We start from the raw sequence: 17,299 nt of genomic DNA on the forward strand, positions 1-17,299 counted from the left end.
GCATCACTCCACTGTCACCTCCCTCTTTCTTCTGGGGGATTCTAAAGGAAGAGGAGGGGAAGAGAGGTGGAGTGGTCTGGGGTTTCTCAGGGAGCCTTGACCAATTCCCAACTAGGATTGGCAGGGGGCAGGCCTCCTTGAAATACCCAAGTCAGCCCAGCTGGAGAGAAGTTGTCGGGTGGAAGAACTGAGGATGGAGTACTAGGCTGTCGGGACCCTTGAGGGAGCTGCCCAGTCTGGGGCAGGGGTGACCTCAGGTCTGGAACTCGGGTGCCGGACAAATCCCTTCAAGGACTCATGAAGCATCTGAACAGGAGGCACAGAGAGGAATCAGAGAGGACAGCGGGAGCTAGTACTCCCAGGCAAGTCTTCAGGAGGGAACCACCAGTTTGCAGCCAGAAGGGCTTGTTGAATGACATGGGCAGTCGGGAGGACTGGAGAGGAAACAGTCAAAGCTGGGTGTGGAGCCAGTGAGGATTGCAATGTCACGGGCAGTGAAGTTGGGCAGCTGCAGCTAGGAGGTCTGGCAGGGCCTGAAGAGCGCTTACTGGGAGCAGTAGTCCACCATAGGACAGCTAGCACTAAAAACGTCCTTTTCTTCTTTTGTTACACTAAAAGGGACCCACTGAGTTTTCATTGGTTAACCGATGAAGTTGACTGATGGTCAGTCGTGCCTACACACCATTGGTTAAAAAAACGATCGTGTCAAAACGCGGTGACGTAAAACACAACGACGTGCTGAAAAAAAACAAGTTCAAGCATGCGTCGACTTGATTCTGAGCATGCGTGGATTTTTAACCGATGGTCGTGCCTACTAACGATCATTTTTTTTCTATCGGTTAGGAATCCATCGGTTAAATTTAAAACAAGTTGGCTTTTTTTTAACCTATGGATAAATAACTGATGGGGCCTACACACGATCGGTTTGGTCCGATGAAAACGGTCCATCGGACCGTTCTCATCGGTTTGACCGATCGTGTGTACGCGACATAACAGTTTGCAAGCAAGAGATGTGCTGGAGGAAACTGGAGTGGCCATATATACAATCAACCAATTGCTTGTTCTACTGGGCATCCCAATTATCCCTATCCCAAAGTGCAAATCCCTCAATAAAAATACAAAACAATCACATGGAGTGTTCATTGTCTCAAAAGTGACTGGGAAGTGAATGCCAGGCTGGGCAGGGTGACAGATGGGCCACATCACTTAGCAGCCTCTACGAGGGTACCTCTACACGCATTTCTGTTGATGGATTTTTTGTAGATATTGCTTTGGTGATTTTTGCTCTGTTCTTTTCAGCTATGTTCAGCGAAGTGGGAAAATAAGGTTAGAAATTTGCTGTGGATTTTTAAAAACATTTTGAAGTCTAACAGAAAAGTAACTTATGAAATTCAGCACAATCTCTGTTATGCTTTGTGTTTTTTCCCCCTTTTTTAAGTTTTGGGGGTTTTCTCTTTATCTGGAAAGAAACATGTATACATTTACACAGCCTCAACGTCTCATTGTACACCATGTACACAGTGCTTTCTTAGGTGTGATTTGTTCCAGCAGGTAACCTCTCCTCTGCAGACTCTTCTCCTTTGCTTTGCCTCCGTCTCTCAGATGCCGTGTCCTCCCCTTCACCCTCCACAAGCTGTGCTTTGCGCCTCAGACGGAATTTATCGCGAGGAGTAGTGTCCCCTTCATTAAACGATTCAGTGCTGCGAATTGTGGAACTTAATTTAGCACGGCGAAACCGAGGGGGTGTCATGTGAAATGCCTGACTGTCCACGCTGACAGAACTTTTACTGCGACGGAGAGTTACCTCACCTGAAGAGGACAAAAGCAACAATGTGCATGATGGTTAGTGAGGAGATAAATATTTGAGAATATTGGTGGATAAGGAAAGGATAATACTAATCTGGTGAAGGTGTATAACTTTTTAAAATTACTTTTATTTTTTTTAGTTCAATATAGTAAAGATTATAATAAATCATCACAAACGTTGAAAGTTTAAACTGATGATATAATACAATGAATACCCCCATAAGCAGAGGTTACCTTATATTACCTTATATTAAACCACATATCAAAACAGATAGTAGATCCAGAGATTTAGGAAGGCAGCTGAAGTTACATGTGTATCTTGACTGAGGCCTCGTACACATGACCGAGGAACTCGTCGGAAAAGACACATCGTTTTCCTCGACGAGTTCCTTGTTAGGCTTGTCGAGAAACTCGACAGGCTTTCTTTGCGTACACACTGTCAAGACCAAATCTCCTCGTTCTCAAACGCGGTGACGTACAACACATACGACAGCAGGGGAAGTTCGATTCCACTGGCATAACCCTTGGGGCTGTTACTGCGTGTTAAAGGGTCACTAAAGGAAAACATTTTTTTTGCTGAAATGACTGTTTACAGGGTATAGAGACATAAAAGTTAACTGATTTCTTTTAAAAACGATTAAAAATTGATTAAATTCAATCATATAATGTGCCTCTAGTTTCACTTTCATTTTAAACTGGTTTCATGTTTATGTGAAGTAAAGAGACCCACAGAACAAAAACAAACAAATCCAGGGCAGTGTTTTGTTTTTAAAATGAATCTGATTGGTTCTGTTAAGTTTTAGACACACAGTAATGACAGCTTAGACCAGTGGTTCTCAACCTGGGGGTCGGGGGTCGAATGACGATTTGCCAGGGGTCCCCAAATCCTGGGCTGTTCGTGAATCCCACATCACTCCCCCAGCCAATTCGTGGTCACCCAGCAGGGCTGTGCCTGGAGCCTGTGACTGCCCAGCTGGGCTGTTTCTAAAGCCCGCGGCCGCCCACTCAGCCGCTTCACAGCTGACCATTCAAATCACAGCATAGTTGGGGGGGCAGAGACTAGAGGTCAGCTGACTGATGAGGAATGTGAAGTGGGAGGGGTTGGAAGAGACCCTATCTCCTGATTTTGGCATAGTTGTCACTGCTACAAGACACCACAAAGTCAGAGACACAGTGATGGGCAGCTGACCTTGATCAAGAGCACCTAAGTTGACTGATCAGAACTCCCCCCAGCACTGCCACTGATCCCACGCCCCACCAGCACTGCCACTCATCCCAACTCCCCCAACCAAGGAGTAAGATGAGGAATAAATATAGAGAATACATGGAAGGGAGAGGAAAAGAGGGGGATGAACAAAGAAAAGGGGAGAGAAAGAATAAGAAAGAACAAGAAAGGCGGCTAGAGAGATGGATGGGGTAAACAATTTGGATAGAGAGAGATAAAATGCAAAGAAAGGAGAACAAATAGAAAGAGTGGTACATTCTAAAATGTACCATAAGGGGTATTAATACTGTACGAGTGGAAGGGACTCAGGGAGTGCCAAATATCTGGGGGCTCGGGGTGCAAATGACTTGTCTTTCCTTGGGTGCTGACAGCCCCCGCTACAATTTTTTTTTTTTTTTTATTACTGTTAGGGGTCCCCACAACTTGGGAAATTTTATCAAGGGGTCACTGCATTACAAAGGTTGAGAACCACTGGCTTAGACCATCGTGAAAAGCTCCCAGTATGATGGTTATAAGGAAACTGACAACCAGGAAGTGTGGAGATCAGAGCAGTTTTACAGCAACATCAAAGCAAAAACGAGCAATAAGGACATGAAACCAGTACTGCAGTAAGGTAAAGGAAGCTATTTAGCAAAAAAAAAATTCCTTTAGTGATCCTTTAAGTAAAAGTTTGGTAAGAGACGATTTGCACTTTTCAGTCTGTTACAACGTGACAAATATGCTATCTCCATTACAAACGCAACTTTTACCGAAGGTGCGCTCCCGTTTCATACTTTATTCTGAGCATGCGCGGGTTTCTAAGCATACACACGATCGTGTTTCTCGTCGAAAACCAGCCCGACGAGGAACACGACGAGGAAATTGAGACTCCCGTCGAGGAAAAAGAGAACTTGTTCTCTTTTTTCCTTGTCGAGTTCCTCGACAGTTTTCTCGATTGAAAAGCATACACACGACCGTTTTCCTTTGGCAAAAAAGCTCTGCCACCAAGTTTCTTGATGGATTCTGTCGAGGAAAGTCAAGCTTGAACCACCCATCTAAGGCTGCACATTACCAATATAGCTGGGAGACAGAAGGGTGGTCAAAATCGAACTTTTAATCAAGATTTGCATACAACTTCAACTGCATTTACTGTACTTCTGGATCTAATTGTATTGACATGCAGTTTTCACTGAAGGTTTTTTCTACTTATGCATTTTTGACATCAGGTTGTCATTTCAACTCCTTGAGGATTTTAACCATAGGAGATACAACCTAATAAAATGTCAACAACGTTTTTATCTCTTATGTATATCTCCTCTCCCCCTGCCACCGGTCTCTCCTTATTACTGGCAATTACCAGCTTTCAAAATGTATTGCATAGCAGGAGTCGGCCTCAAAATGCATGTGTTATTGAGTATTGCAGTATAACAATGTATTATTACATTGTATTTACTATTTTATTCCTATGTGAATCAAATATGTGACCTTTAATTTACATACGACATTAGTTAAAGAAACCTAACAAGTAAAACAGACAGCATGGATTCACAAAAGACTTGTCAAACAAACCTGATTTCTTTTTATGAGGCGGAAAGTAAAACTTTAGACAGAGGGGTGGCTGTAAACGTGATATACTTGGGTTTTGCAAAAGCGTTCTATACAATTCCCCAAACACGGCTCATGTGTAAGGTAAAGTCTACAGGATTGGAAATATCAGTTTGTAAATAGATAGAAAACTGGCTAAAAGACAGAATTCTGAGAGTAGTGGTAATGATTCTTACTCTGAATGGTCTAAGTGGTGTACCCCAAGGTTCAGTGCTGGGACCCTTACTTTTTAATATCTTTATAAATGATAATGGGTCTGAGATTAAATGTACCTTTTCAGTCTTTACAGATGACACCCAGGGCCGGCGCTACCACTAGGCAGACTAGGAAACTGCCTAGGGCGCACTGCCGCCTAGAGCGCCTGGCCACTGTAGACAGAGCTTGCAGTTGAAATTACACTATACACCAGGCAGCCGCTCTGACTCCTCTGAGCCTCTGACATGTGTGAAGCAGGGCAGCGCCCCCCACCCCCCACTCCCGGTCTCCGCTCTGACATCATGTGTGTCCACAGTGTGCAGAACATTTCCCCGCCGCTCTCCGCCTCTGACATTTTTGCAGCGGATTCACCCCCCCCCAGCCTCTCCGCTCTGCACTCTGAGCCTCTGACTCGGAACGGAGATCATTCTGACACAGTGACATGTGCCCTGTGTCCAGCACCCCTCCTAGCCCCCCCGACGCTCTCCACTCTCCACTCTCCGCTCTGACATGTGTGTGTCCAGCGTCTACCCCCCCTCCCACCCAGGACGCTCTCCTGGGCTGGCCGTGTCACACTGGAGTGGAGGGGAGTAAATCATGGGACAGTCTTGTAGCATGGCACCTGGCGGCGGCTCTCCGGGCTTGTGGACAGGTGGAGACTGGAAGAGGCACAGACAGAGGCAGGTACATGCATGTATTTTTTATACTAAACCTTGAGTGAATTTTTGCATGGTGCACCTTGAAAGTCCCATATCTCCAACCAAATCCAATTTATAGGTAAAGTTGATCCAGGGAAAATCCAAATGGCTCTCTGGGATCAGGAAATAATTTTTTCCCCTGCTGTAGCTAATTGGATCATGCTTTGCTGGGCTCTTTCGCTTTCCTCTGGATCAACTGTGGGTATAGGATTGGGTATATGGGATTGTATGATATTATTTTTTATTTATTTATTAGTTATTTAAAATGTTACTTTTATTATTTAGAATGTTTTCATTTTTATTTGTTCTGTTTATTTCTTCATTGTTGTATTAAAAAATTAGCAAAATTGAAAACAATATATATTTTGTACCAGAAACATAATTTTAATGTAATTTTAAACACTTCCATCACACCATATAGCAGAATGACGGCCGGAAAGTGGTTCTGTTATCCTGACTGGGCGTCATATGATGTCCAGCTGTCAAATCACAACTCATCACAGTGTAAATAGGAAGAGACGTTTATCAGCTTTTCCTCCACTCGCACTGACAGGCACGATTAGAGGAAATCCAATAGGCTGCTCTCCTGGCGGGGACGGGTGGGTGGGGGAATTCTGCGCTGATAATAATCAGAACATTGATTATTAGTGCTGACCCATCGAGGATGCCCACCAGGGATGCCCAACCATGACCACCAGGTATGCCAATCAGTGCTCATTAGAGATACCATGCTGTGCCCATCAGTGATGCCTGTCAGTGTCTCCTGATCAGTGCTGTCTAACAGTGCCATCTATCAGTGCTGCCCATCAGTGTCACCCATCAGTACCCATCAGTGCTGCCTATAAGTGCCCACCAGTGCCACCTACGAGTGCCCATCAGTGCCGCCTATCAGTCCCCATCAGTGCGGCATACAAGTGCCTCATCATCAGTGCCCATCAGTGTCAATCAGTACTGCCTCATCAGTGCCCCTCAGTGCAGCCTCCTCAGTGCCATCAGTGAAGGAGAAAACATACTTATTTACAAAGTTTGTAACAAAAACAAAGAAATTTTTTTTCCCCCCATCAGTTCATCCCCACAGTTATTACCTTTTGTTTCATTAGACTCTCCCTTCTAGATTGTAAACTCTAACAAGCAGGGCTCTCTGATTCCTCCTGTATTGAATTGTATTGTAACTGTACTGTCTCCCTCAAGTTGTAAAGCTCTGCGCAAACTGTTGGCACTATATAAATCCTGTTTATTAATAATAATAATAATATTCTGAATCCAAACTCAGGGTCTCTGCTGTGTCTGGTAGTGGATTCACATATTAGGCCACCTGAATTGCTGGACAGCTCCTTGTCCAATCAGTCTTCTTTGACACCCAATTTCTTGCTGAACTCTGAACTCCTTGCTCTTCGCCGTAACTTCCTATTTAAGTTATGCTTCTGTACTTACAGTTTGCCAGATTTATGTGCTTATGTTTGTATCTTGCTACCACTACTTGTGAACCCATCCTTGAGTGCATGTGCACCGACTATTCTTTGTTGCTCTCCCTTACAAACCTGATACCTTCGTCTACTGACTTTTGCCGCGTAAACATGGTCAGAATTTCCAACAACAAATGTTCGTTGTGAGCTTGTTGTCGGAAAATCCGACCGTGTGTATGCTCCATCGGCAGTGTTGTAAGTAACGGCGTTTAAATAAACGTTGTTACGTAACGATTGCCCGTCAGTGGGTAATTAGTAATGTAACTGATTACATTTGCCCCAGCGGGAGCGCCGTTGCCGTTAGATTCGCTGCGTTACCGAAAATACTTAGAGCGTCTCAGACTGTCTGTGACATGACACGTCAGTGCGGGATGGAGCTGGCCTGTGATTGGATGGCCGGGTCATGTGACGCACTCGTCGACGTGACGACGTTGGAGTGACTCGTCACTCGTCGTGGGTGGCGCTGGCCTGGCGCATGCATGCGCCTGGAGTCTCCGAGTCCTGCCCACCCTGAGGCTGTAGCAGTGCCAGTGTGTGTCACGAGGAGGGAGTGAGTCTCAGTCTGGCTCATCTCCTCACCTCAGCCGACAGCCGCCGACATCTCCCCTGTCCCCCGGGGGGGCTCCGCTCCACCATCCACCGCCGGTCCGGAGTCACCTCACCTCGCCAGCAGACCTAACAGCATTGCACCGACCGACCGTGGCCCTGCGCAGGTAAGGAGCCAAGCGGTTTGGATTGCTTGGAACGGGGAGTGGGGGCCTGGGGGGGGGGGGGGGGAGAGAGCGGCCTAGTACCAGAGAATCTTTTTTTTTTTTTTTAAATAGCTGCAGACTGGAGAGTGTGGGTGTAAAGAATTGGACTTTTGTATCGATGGCTGAATTAGCAGGGAGTGCCAGGGACAGCAATGAGCACAAGTAATTAGGGTGTGCTGCCTGGGCACACCCCGCATGTCAGTATTCCTGGCGCAGCCTGGGCAGTGATGGGCACTGGGGCAGGTGGAGTTGATATAATTAATTGTACACAGTATTGCATTTGCTGGACATGTGGAGCGGTCCGGTGGACTGTGTCACACAGTGTGACACTCTACCAGACCTCTCTACATGTCCAGCAAATGCAATACTGTGTACAATTATCATCACACTCCAGTGTCCAGCAATACTGTACAATATAGATTCAGTGTGCAGTGTGAGTGACACTGCTGCAGTGCACACCGAATCTATATTGTACAGCAGCCCTCAAAATTTCCACTCACCTACTAGCATTTGGCGAGTGGATATAAGCTGGGGGCGAGTGATGACAGGGCTGCATGACCAATCTCCCTCCAATCTGTGCCTACATTTAGAGTCCCGATGAGATTGGCAGAGGAAAGGTGCATGCTCGGGAAAAGTAGTCTGGTGAGCCGCGCACAGGCAGAGCAGTACACAGGTGCTCTCCTTACAATTCTCATTAAGCCATGGGACCCAACAGTATGACCTCTCTGAGTCTGCCCCCTCCCCCCGACCAATGTAGCTGGAGACCAGAGAGCAGGAAGCAGGAAGTAATGAGTGAGGTGAAGGATTGCCAAAATTACCACTCCGGTGCAGCGCTCACTGAAAGTTGCCCTGACATGAGAGCGGCAGCCTTCCAGTTCGTGCAGTTTTCTTCTCCTTATGCTCTATGTAAGTGACCAACAGTTCAGCCTGATCACTGCAAACAGACTGGTCTCAATGTGTGCTGTGCTCCTCACTGCCAGCCTGAATAAAAGGGGGAAGTGGGGACATGCAAGCGTGGAGCCGCACACACAGGCTCCTCCTGATGATGAGATGAATAGGAGAGAGAGAGAGGATGGATGGGAGTTGCAGAGGAGACAGCAAGAGAATGGGGAAGAGACCCAGTTCTAATGCCCTGTCCCTCTGATCTGCCCCCAGTGCCCTGTCCCTCTGGTTTGACCCCAGTGCCCTGTCCCTCTGGTCTGCCCCCAGTGCCCTGTCCCTCTGGTCTGCCCCCAGTGCCCTGTCCCTCTGGTCTGCCCCCAGTGCCCTGTCCCATTTTGTTAAAGTTGTTGTTGGTAATATTTAATTGTGTAACTTGATTCTGCATAAAACATTTAACAGTGTCATTCCATGAGATAATCTATGAGGGCGTGTTTACGGGTGCAATCAGGCGCAGGGCAGTGTATGAATTAGGTGGGGCAACTGGTGGCGAGTAACTCTTGAGGCCTGGCTAGTAGCTCAGGGCTTGAAATTTTGAGCCCTGTTGTACAGTATTGCTGCCTGGGCAGGTGGAGTGTGATGATGATATTAATAATTTTACACAGTATTGCATTTGCTGGGCCTGCCATATACTGTACTATACTGTATAACTGCACTACAAAATTCCTTTACAAATAATGCATATTTTAAAATGTTATTAGTAATAACATTTTAAAATATGCATTATTTGTAAAGGAATTTTGTAGTGCAGTTATACAGTATAGTACAGTACAGTAGATGGCAGGCCCAGCAAATGCAATACTGTGTACAATTATTAATATCATCATCACACTCCACCTGCCCAGGCAGCAATACTGTACAATATAGATTCAGTGTGCACTGCAGCAGTGTCACTCACACTGCACACTGAATCTATATTGTACAGTATTGCTGCCTGGGCAGGTGGAGTGTGATGATGATGATATTAATAATTGTACACAGTACGAAATGTTCTAAAATACTGTATATAGTGTTTTTATTCTTCAATTAGTTAATATAAACATCTTTGATATTAAAGATGTTATAGAACGTAATAGCATTGTAGAATATAAAAAAAAAAATCTCAGTTACTTTTCCGAGTAACTAGTTACTTTGCTAATAAAGTAACTGAGTCACTAACTCACATACTTTTTCGGGCAAGTAACTTGTAATTGTAACTAGTTACTTTTTTAAAGGAAGATGAACAACACTGTCCATCGGACATTTGCTGTCGGAATTTCCGACAACAAAAATTTAAGAGCTGGTTCTCAAACTTTCCGACAACAAAAGTTCTTGTCGGAAATTCCGACCGTGTGTACACAATTCAACACACAAAAATTCTACGAATGCTCGGAATCAATTTGACGCATACTCGGAATCATTGAACTTCATTTTTCTCGGCTCGTCGTAGTGTTGTACGTCACTGCGTTCTTGACGTTTGGAATTTCCGACAACATTTGTGTGACCGTGTGTATGCAAGACAAGTTTGAGCCAACATCTGTCGGAAAAAAAATCCACGATTTTGTTGTCGGAATGTTCGATCGTGTGTGCGTGGCATTTGTCTTTATCCCTGACTATGTTTCTGCTTGCTCCTATACTGCAACTTGTGTACCAAACCCAGTCTGTTATAACTACAAACGTTCCTGCTATTTCAGCTACTGTACTCCAAGCCTGATCCATGCCAGACATGAACATGGCCAGATAAATTATACTGATTTTCTAGGTATAATTGTTTTTCTTACGTACCATAACATTACATAAAACAACCACAACATGTTGATTAAACAAAAGATAATTACCTTTAGAAGGACTTTCTGGCTCTACATCAGTAGGAGGTTTAAGAAAACGAGAGGCTTCTCCAGCTCCCTTTGAAGGTCTGTCCTTATTCTTCAGGAGCCTCTTCATTTTATCTGCAATCCAGTTACCTCTCCTATGACTAAATACAAAGCATCCAATTAACTCCCATATACCATACATCTGATTACTTTTAATATTCAGAACAGTTGCTTTGTCAAGGATACATGGTGATTATCTGGATGCAGGTCTCTGGTACCCCCACTGGATCTGGAAGTTTGGAGAAACTTCTAGAAGTTAGTGGGTGGAGGCTAGGAGAGCTTTTCTGCATACTTGAAGGACCTTGGCCAATCTCCAGACAGAGGGCCTGGCAGGGGGGTTGTATCGGCCCTTAAATACGGGAGAGCTATGCCAGCAGGGAAGTCGGGTGGAAGATGGAGTGTTGAGAAAACTGTTGGTGGCCTTAAAGGGGGGCCCCTTTATTTGGGGGGCTCTGCCTTGGGCTGGGTTCGGACTGGCGTGGGAAGATCCTGACAGGAAGGTGGTTTGAAAATAATCTTGCCAAAAGAGCAGCAGGGAACAAGGTGGATAGTGTGAGTACACAGGAAAACAGCCTGAGTCATGTATTTTCAGTTTTACCATTGTGTGTAAGAACCCCTAGATGTGAAGTACTAGCCTGAGTCATCTATTTTCAGATTTACCAGTGTGTGTGTGTGTAAGAACCACTAAGGCCGGGTACTCACGACCAAACATGTATGGTGAAAGCGGTCCGTCGGACCGTTTTCACCATACATGTCTGCCAGAGGGCTTCTGTACGATGGTTGTACACACCATCGTACAGAAGTCCGCGCGTAAACAATACGCGGGGCGTGTCCGCGGTGTCGCCGCGTCGATGACGCGGTGTCGCCGCGACAATGACGCAGCGACGTGGGCGGCCCGCCTTTAAAATGCTTCCACGCATGCGTCAAAGTCATTCGACGCATGCGAGGGACGGCGGGCGCCTGGACATGTACGGTAGGTCTGTACTGACGACCGTACATGTCCGAGCGGGCAGAATTCCAGCGGACTGTTTTAAAACAAGTCCAGGAATATTTGTCTGCTGGGAAAAGGCCCGGCGGGCAAATGTTTGCTGGAATTCGGCCCGCTCGCGCCCACACACGACCAAACATGTCTGCTGAAACTGGCCTGCGGACCAGTTTCAGCAGACATGTTTGGTCGTGAGTACGGGGCCTAAGTGTAAGGCCCCTTTCAGACGGTCGGACCGTTCAAGTCCGCATGTCAGTTTTGTCGGCGGACCTGAACGGCCGCTCAATGCAATCCTATGGAGCGTCGGATGTCAGTGGAGTCATGTCCGCTGACATCCGACCCGATCTGCCAAAATCAGACGTATGGCGATACGTCCCCATCCGTCCATGGTGGATCGGATCGGGTGAGATCTGATGAAAACGGACATGCTGTCTGTTTTCATCAGATCTCTCCATAGGAGACAGCGGCGCTGCACAAGCCCCTCCCTGCTCAGTGAGTAGAGAGGGACTTGTCATTCGCCGCTTAGCAGAGATCTGCAGAGAGATCTCCTGCTGAGCTGGCGGGAGCTGGCGGACTCCTTAGCGACGGAGTCTGCCTTGTGTCAAAGAGGCCTAAAGTACTAGCCTGAGTCATCTATTTTCAGTTTACCAATGTGTGTAAGAACCCCTAAGTGTGAAGTACTAGCTTAAGTCATCTATTTTCAGATTTACCAGTGTGTGTTATGCCCCGTACACGCGACCTGTTTTCCTGTCGGAAAAACTCAGATGAGAGCTTTTGGCCAGGAATCCCAACCGTGTGTATGCTCCATCGGACTTTTTCCTACAGGAAAACTGCGGGGAAAGAAAAGAGAGCAGGATCTCTTTTTTCCCCATCAGGAAAAAATCCTAGCGGGAAAACCATTTTTCTGTATGGAATGCCGACGCGAAAAAACACACGCATGCTCGGAAACAATTTGACGCATGTTTGGAAGCATTGAAAGTCTTTTTCTTGCCTTGTCGTTGTGTTGTACTTCACCGCGTTCTTAACGGTCGAAAGTTCAGAGAACTTTTGTGTGACCTTGTGTATGCAAGGCAGACTTGAGAGGAATTTTGTCGGAAAACCGCTCGTGTGTACGGGGCATTAGAACCCCTAAGTGTGAAGTACAAGCCTGAGTCATCTATTTCCAGATTTACCAATGTGTGTGTAAGAACCCCTAATGCCTCGTACACACGGTCAGACTTTTCTCGGAAAGTCCGGCCGTGTGCAGCCTTCATCTGACTTTTTTTGTCGGAAGTACGACGGACCTAAGATAGAGAACCTGTTTCTTTTTTTTCCGACAGACTCACAGCGGACTTTTGCACGGTCAAAAGTCTTACCATGTGTACAAGGCATAAGAGTGACTAGGAACTGTCAAATAGAATAGGCCAAGGGCCAAATGACCCTTCACACCCGCAGTAGCCTATTCATAACCAGTTGAGAGGGGGCAAGTCTGGGAGTATCAAGCCATGGCTGCCAAATAGAAGAAAATGTACAGTTGGCGTTTCTGTGTTCATAAAGCCCCGTACACACGATCGGACCAAAATCACATCGGAATTCCGACAGATTTCCTTTTCGGAGTAAAAGAGATGGACATGTTCTCTATCTAAACTCCGATGCAATTCATCAGAATTTCCGATGGAATTACAGGTTTATGTAAAAATTCTTTATTTAAAAAAAAGAACTTAAATGTAAAACTGTGCGTTTCCTTGTACATTAGATTTGAGTCAGTTATCAGTGTCTGAAAATAAAACAGAAAATGGCTGAGTTTTGATACAGAAGAGAGGAAGGGGGCTAAACTTTAGCCCAGACAAATATCCTTTGTTTGGTATAGTAAGCATTTTGAGCTCTAATCCTGTGCAATTTGGATTACCTTTGTATTGCGGGAGCTGGTTCTAATACTCGGTACTGATCCATAATCTTATCAAGCAGTTTTTGCTTTTCGTGCTTAAGCTCTGTCAGCTTTTCTCTATGAATTAAAAAAAACAAAAAAACAACGATCATTTGGTATATACAATTTCTACTTGTATTTCCATAAGCTTTAGTTCTAAAATATTTGATATTTGTCAGATGTGCTATGTAATGTATTGTGTGGAATAAAGGGCAAGTTCCATCCCTGAGGTGCAGAAAAGTGCTTTTACATTTGTTAAAGCGGGGGTTCACCCTAAAAACTATTTTCTAACATTACATTGAGCTCAGTATCGACATTGACAGTATGCCGATTTTTTTTTTTTTTTTTGCTGTACATACCTCGTATAGCTATTTTCTTGGCCGGCTTCCTGGGTAGTGAATCCCGCGGGAGTGGGCATTCCTATGCAGCAGTTAGTGATTGACGTGATGACAAAAACTACTCCCCCCATCGCATAAGGAGCGTCACGAGTTGCCGAAAGAAGCCGAACGACGTTGCGCAAGCGGCTTATAGCGCCGACTCGATGTTCGGCTTCTTTCGGCAACTCGTGACGCTCATTATGCGACGGGGGGGGTAGTTTTTGTCATCACGTCAATCACTAACTGCTCATATACTTATGAGTATCAATGTATACATCAAATTTGCTAAATGGTTTACTTGGAGCACATCTCAAACCCAAATTTAGGATATTCATCTCTTTATGTGTCAGTGTCACTTTACTCTTTACTTTTATAAATACCTTCATTTAATATTCTTTTCTTCATTTGTTTTTTCAGTTGAAGCCTTCATCCTACCCTACATCCTCTACACCCATTTCTGCCTCTTTTCCTCTCCACTCTGATTCAGTGTATTTGGGTAACCTTCCAGTCCCCCTACCTCTCTCCTTTACTCTCTGGCTTGCAATTTTGGGGGGTAGAGGATGTAGGGTAGGACGAAGAAGGTATATACCTTCTGGAGGGTGTCCAACTGGGTTAAGGACTTCTCCAGGAAAGAAACTAAATTGATTTATGATCTCTATTCTTTGGCACCGGATGGTTTGAGTACCGAACTTAATTTAAATTGCTTTATTAGTAATTATTAAAGTACTGTAATTAGATATTTGTATATTTTATAAGACTTTTTTAATATTGTATGAATTCTTAAGGTTTTAGAAAGTGAGAATCAGATTTTGATGTGTTATATATAGAAAAAATGTAAAGTCATTATCACTTATAATCAAGAAATGTATGGTTCTTTGGCGGTAGTAGGGGTTTATTAAATGGCTGGATAAATATGCATAGTGATTTTGCTGACCCACTATACTTTGTCTGTTAGGATGAGGCGGATATAAAAGTATAGTTGCCATGCCATGTAGCCACTTCCTGTGATGAAGTTGGAAGGCTACGTGGCATCCGGAAGTTATATCAGAGACAGAACCAGAAGTCACATATTGCATGCGGCCGTGAGTTCAGGACGTGGTTAGAGGTGGGTGTTAGGCCGGGTACACACGAACAAACATGTACGGTGAAAGCGGTCTGTCGGACCGTTTTCACCGTACATGTCTGCCAGAGGGCTTCTGTACGATGGTTGTACACACCATCATACAGAAGTCCGCGCGTAAACAATACGCGGGGCGTGTCCGCGTCGTCGCCGCGACGATGACGCGGCGATGACGCGGAGACGTGGGCGGGCCTGCCATTTAAAGGCTTCCACGCATGCGTCGAAGTCATTCGACGCATGCGAGGGACGGCGGGCGCCTGGACATGTACGGTAGGTCTGTACTGACGACCGTACATGTCCGAGCGGGCAGGATTCCAGCGGACGGTTTTAAAACACGTCCAGGAATATTTGTCTGCTGGGAAAAGGCCCGGCGGCAAATGTTTGCTGGAATTCGGCCCGCTCGCGCCCACACACGACCGAACATGTATGCTGAAACTGGCCCGCGGACCAGTTTCAGCATACATGTTTGGTCGTGTGTACGGGGCCTTAGTGTTTCCATTACTGATGTGATGACACTGATTGAGATGAGCATTTTTAACTCTTGGTGTTTTTAAAGTTGCTACACTACCAGGGGCTGTTTTGTTATAAACCAATGAGTTGATTTATTTTACATTATTACCAATGAGTCGGTTTATAACTGGAAGGAGAAATAATAAACCAGCACCCCCCAGGAACCTATGGATAGATACAAGCTCTATATACCAAACATGCAAATGAGTGGCATATGAATCTGGCGAGTTCCTGCCTAGAGGGAGAGGTATCTCACAGTTGCACATGGTGACCACGGAAATATCTGGTGGACACTTGAATATTATTGCAGTTTCATGGACTTGTTGGGACTGTTTTTGGTGCACTATTTTTTACTATATTGGCGATAAATACTTATAACACAGTGCTGCTTTAAAATTAGAGTAGCAGTGAGTTGGCACTCCTATTTTAAGTTATTTTGTAATGGATATTGGAGTAAGGCATATGCGATTAATTGTTTTATTTAATCTTTAATTACATTTTTTATTTGTATTTTTCATTTTGTAGGGTGAAATTGGGATTTTGAAAATATGCACATGCTCTTAAGCACAGGGTAAACTCGTTACTATTGATTTTTTTTTAAATACACAATATAAAAAAAACATTGCTTCCCATAAACAGTATGTTTTTGCCCTTACTCTTCCCACAGTACATATATCATCATTTCTATATGTAGCCAGAATGCAGGTCAGTTGTTCCTAAAACTGAAATATAATTATTTTGACATTACCGGAATTGCCTCTCCTCCTCTTGTCTTAAAGCTCCGCTCTCCAGACTGCGCTCTAATAAATCGCGGTTATCGTGCGATAGAGAGTTAATCTGAGACAGCAAGATATTATTCTGATCTTGAAGAGACAATTTCACCTGGGATAATACCTGTAAAGATACCAAACAACTGTTATATGGGCTAACAGGTAAACACTCTAAACAATATACCCATTATCATTGATGTTTCCAGGGGCGATATGGGGTGGCTCCTGCACCAAACTAGTAAATCATAGGTAGACAGCTGTTCTACCATTATATCACGTTACTATAGACCAGCCCTCAAAATTTCCACTCGCCTGCTAGCATTTGGCAAGTGGATTTAAGCTGGGGGCGAGTGATGACAGGGCTGCATGACCAATGTCCCTTCAATCTGTGCCTACACTTAGAGCCCCGATGCGATCTATGTAGGTGTCCAGCAGTTCAGCCTGAGCACTGTGAGCAGACTGGTCTCAATGTGTGCTGTGCGATGTCAATGTGCGCTGTGCTATGGTGTCAACGGCTGTGCAGTTGTGTGGATCTCTGCGCTGGATTGTACTCCCTCCCGCTGTGCTGCAGCTCCTCTCCTCACTGCCAGCCTGAATAAAAGTGGGAAGTGGGGACATGCAAGCGTGGAGCCGCACACACAGGCTCCTGATGATGAGATGAATAGGAGAGGGAGAGAGAGGATGGATGGATGGGAGTTGCAGAGGAGACAGCAAGAGAATGGGGAAGAGATCCAGTTCTAGTGCCCTGTCCCTCTGGTCTGCCCCCAGTGCCCTGTCCCTCTGGTCTGTCCCCAGTGCCCTGTCCCATTTTGTTAAAGTTGTTTTTGGTAATATTTAATTGTGTAACTTGATTCTGCATAAAACATTTAACAGTGTCATTCCATGAGATAATCTACGAGGGCGTGTTAAGGGGTGCAATTAGGCGTGGAGCAGTGTATGAATTAGGTGGGGCAACTGGTGGCGAGTAACTCTTGAGGCCTGGCTAGTAGCTCAGGGCTTGAAATTTTGAGCCCTGCTATAGACAATGGGTGAACAACAAGCAAAGGCAGTAGACTGTGGTGGATTATAATGGCTGTGTATGACTGTGCATACCTTTGAGCAGTGAATAGCATA

The 17,299-nt window shown here is 45.2% G+C and overlaps 1 protein-coding gene across 1 annotated transcript in view; it reads right to left on the reverse strand.

Moving 5' to 3' along the window:
• Window positions 1–1,015: 1,015 nt before the first annotated feature.
• The window catches only part of CCDC88B (coiled-coil domain containing 88B), a 105,848-nt gene continuing 89,564 nt past the window's right edge, over window positions 1,016–17,299 (reverse strand). Inside the window, exons 17-20 of the mRNA XM_040329001.1 lie at window positions 16,165–16,310; window positions 13,392–13,487; window positions 10,483–10,619; window positions 1,016–1,809 (exon numbers count right to left, since the gene is read on the reverse strand). Coding sequence (XP_040184935.1) covers window positions 1,529–1,809; window positions 10,483–10,619; window positions 13,392–13,487; window positions 16,165–16,310 — 660 coding nt within the window. The 3' untranslated portion in view covers window positions 1,016–1,528. The remainder of the gene's footprint in view (window positions 1,810–10,482; window positions 10,620–13,391; window positions 13,488–16,164; window positions 16,311–17,299) is intronic.

This window comes from Rana temporaria, chromosome 11 (genome assembly GCF_905171775.1).
Source record: "Rana temporaria chromosome 11, aRanTem1.1, whole genome shotgun sequence".
NCBI classification, from domain to species: domain Eukaryota; kingdom Metazoa; phylum Chordata; class Amphibia; order Anura; family Ranidae; genus Rana; species Rana temporaria.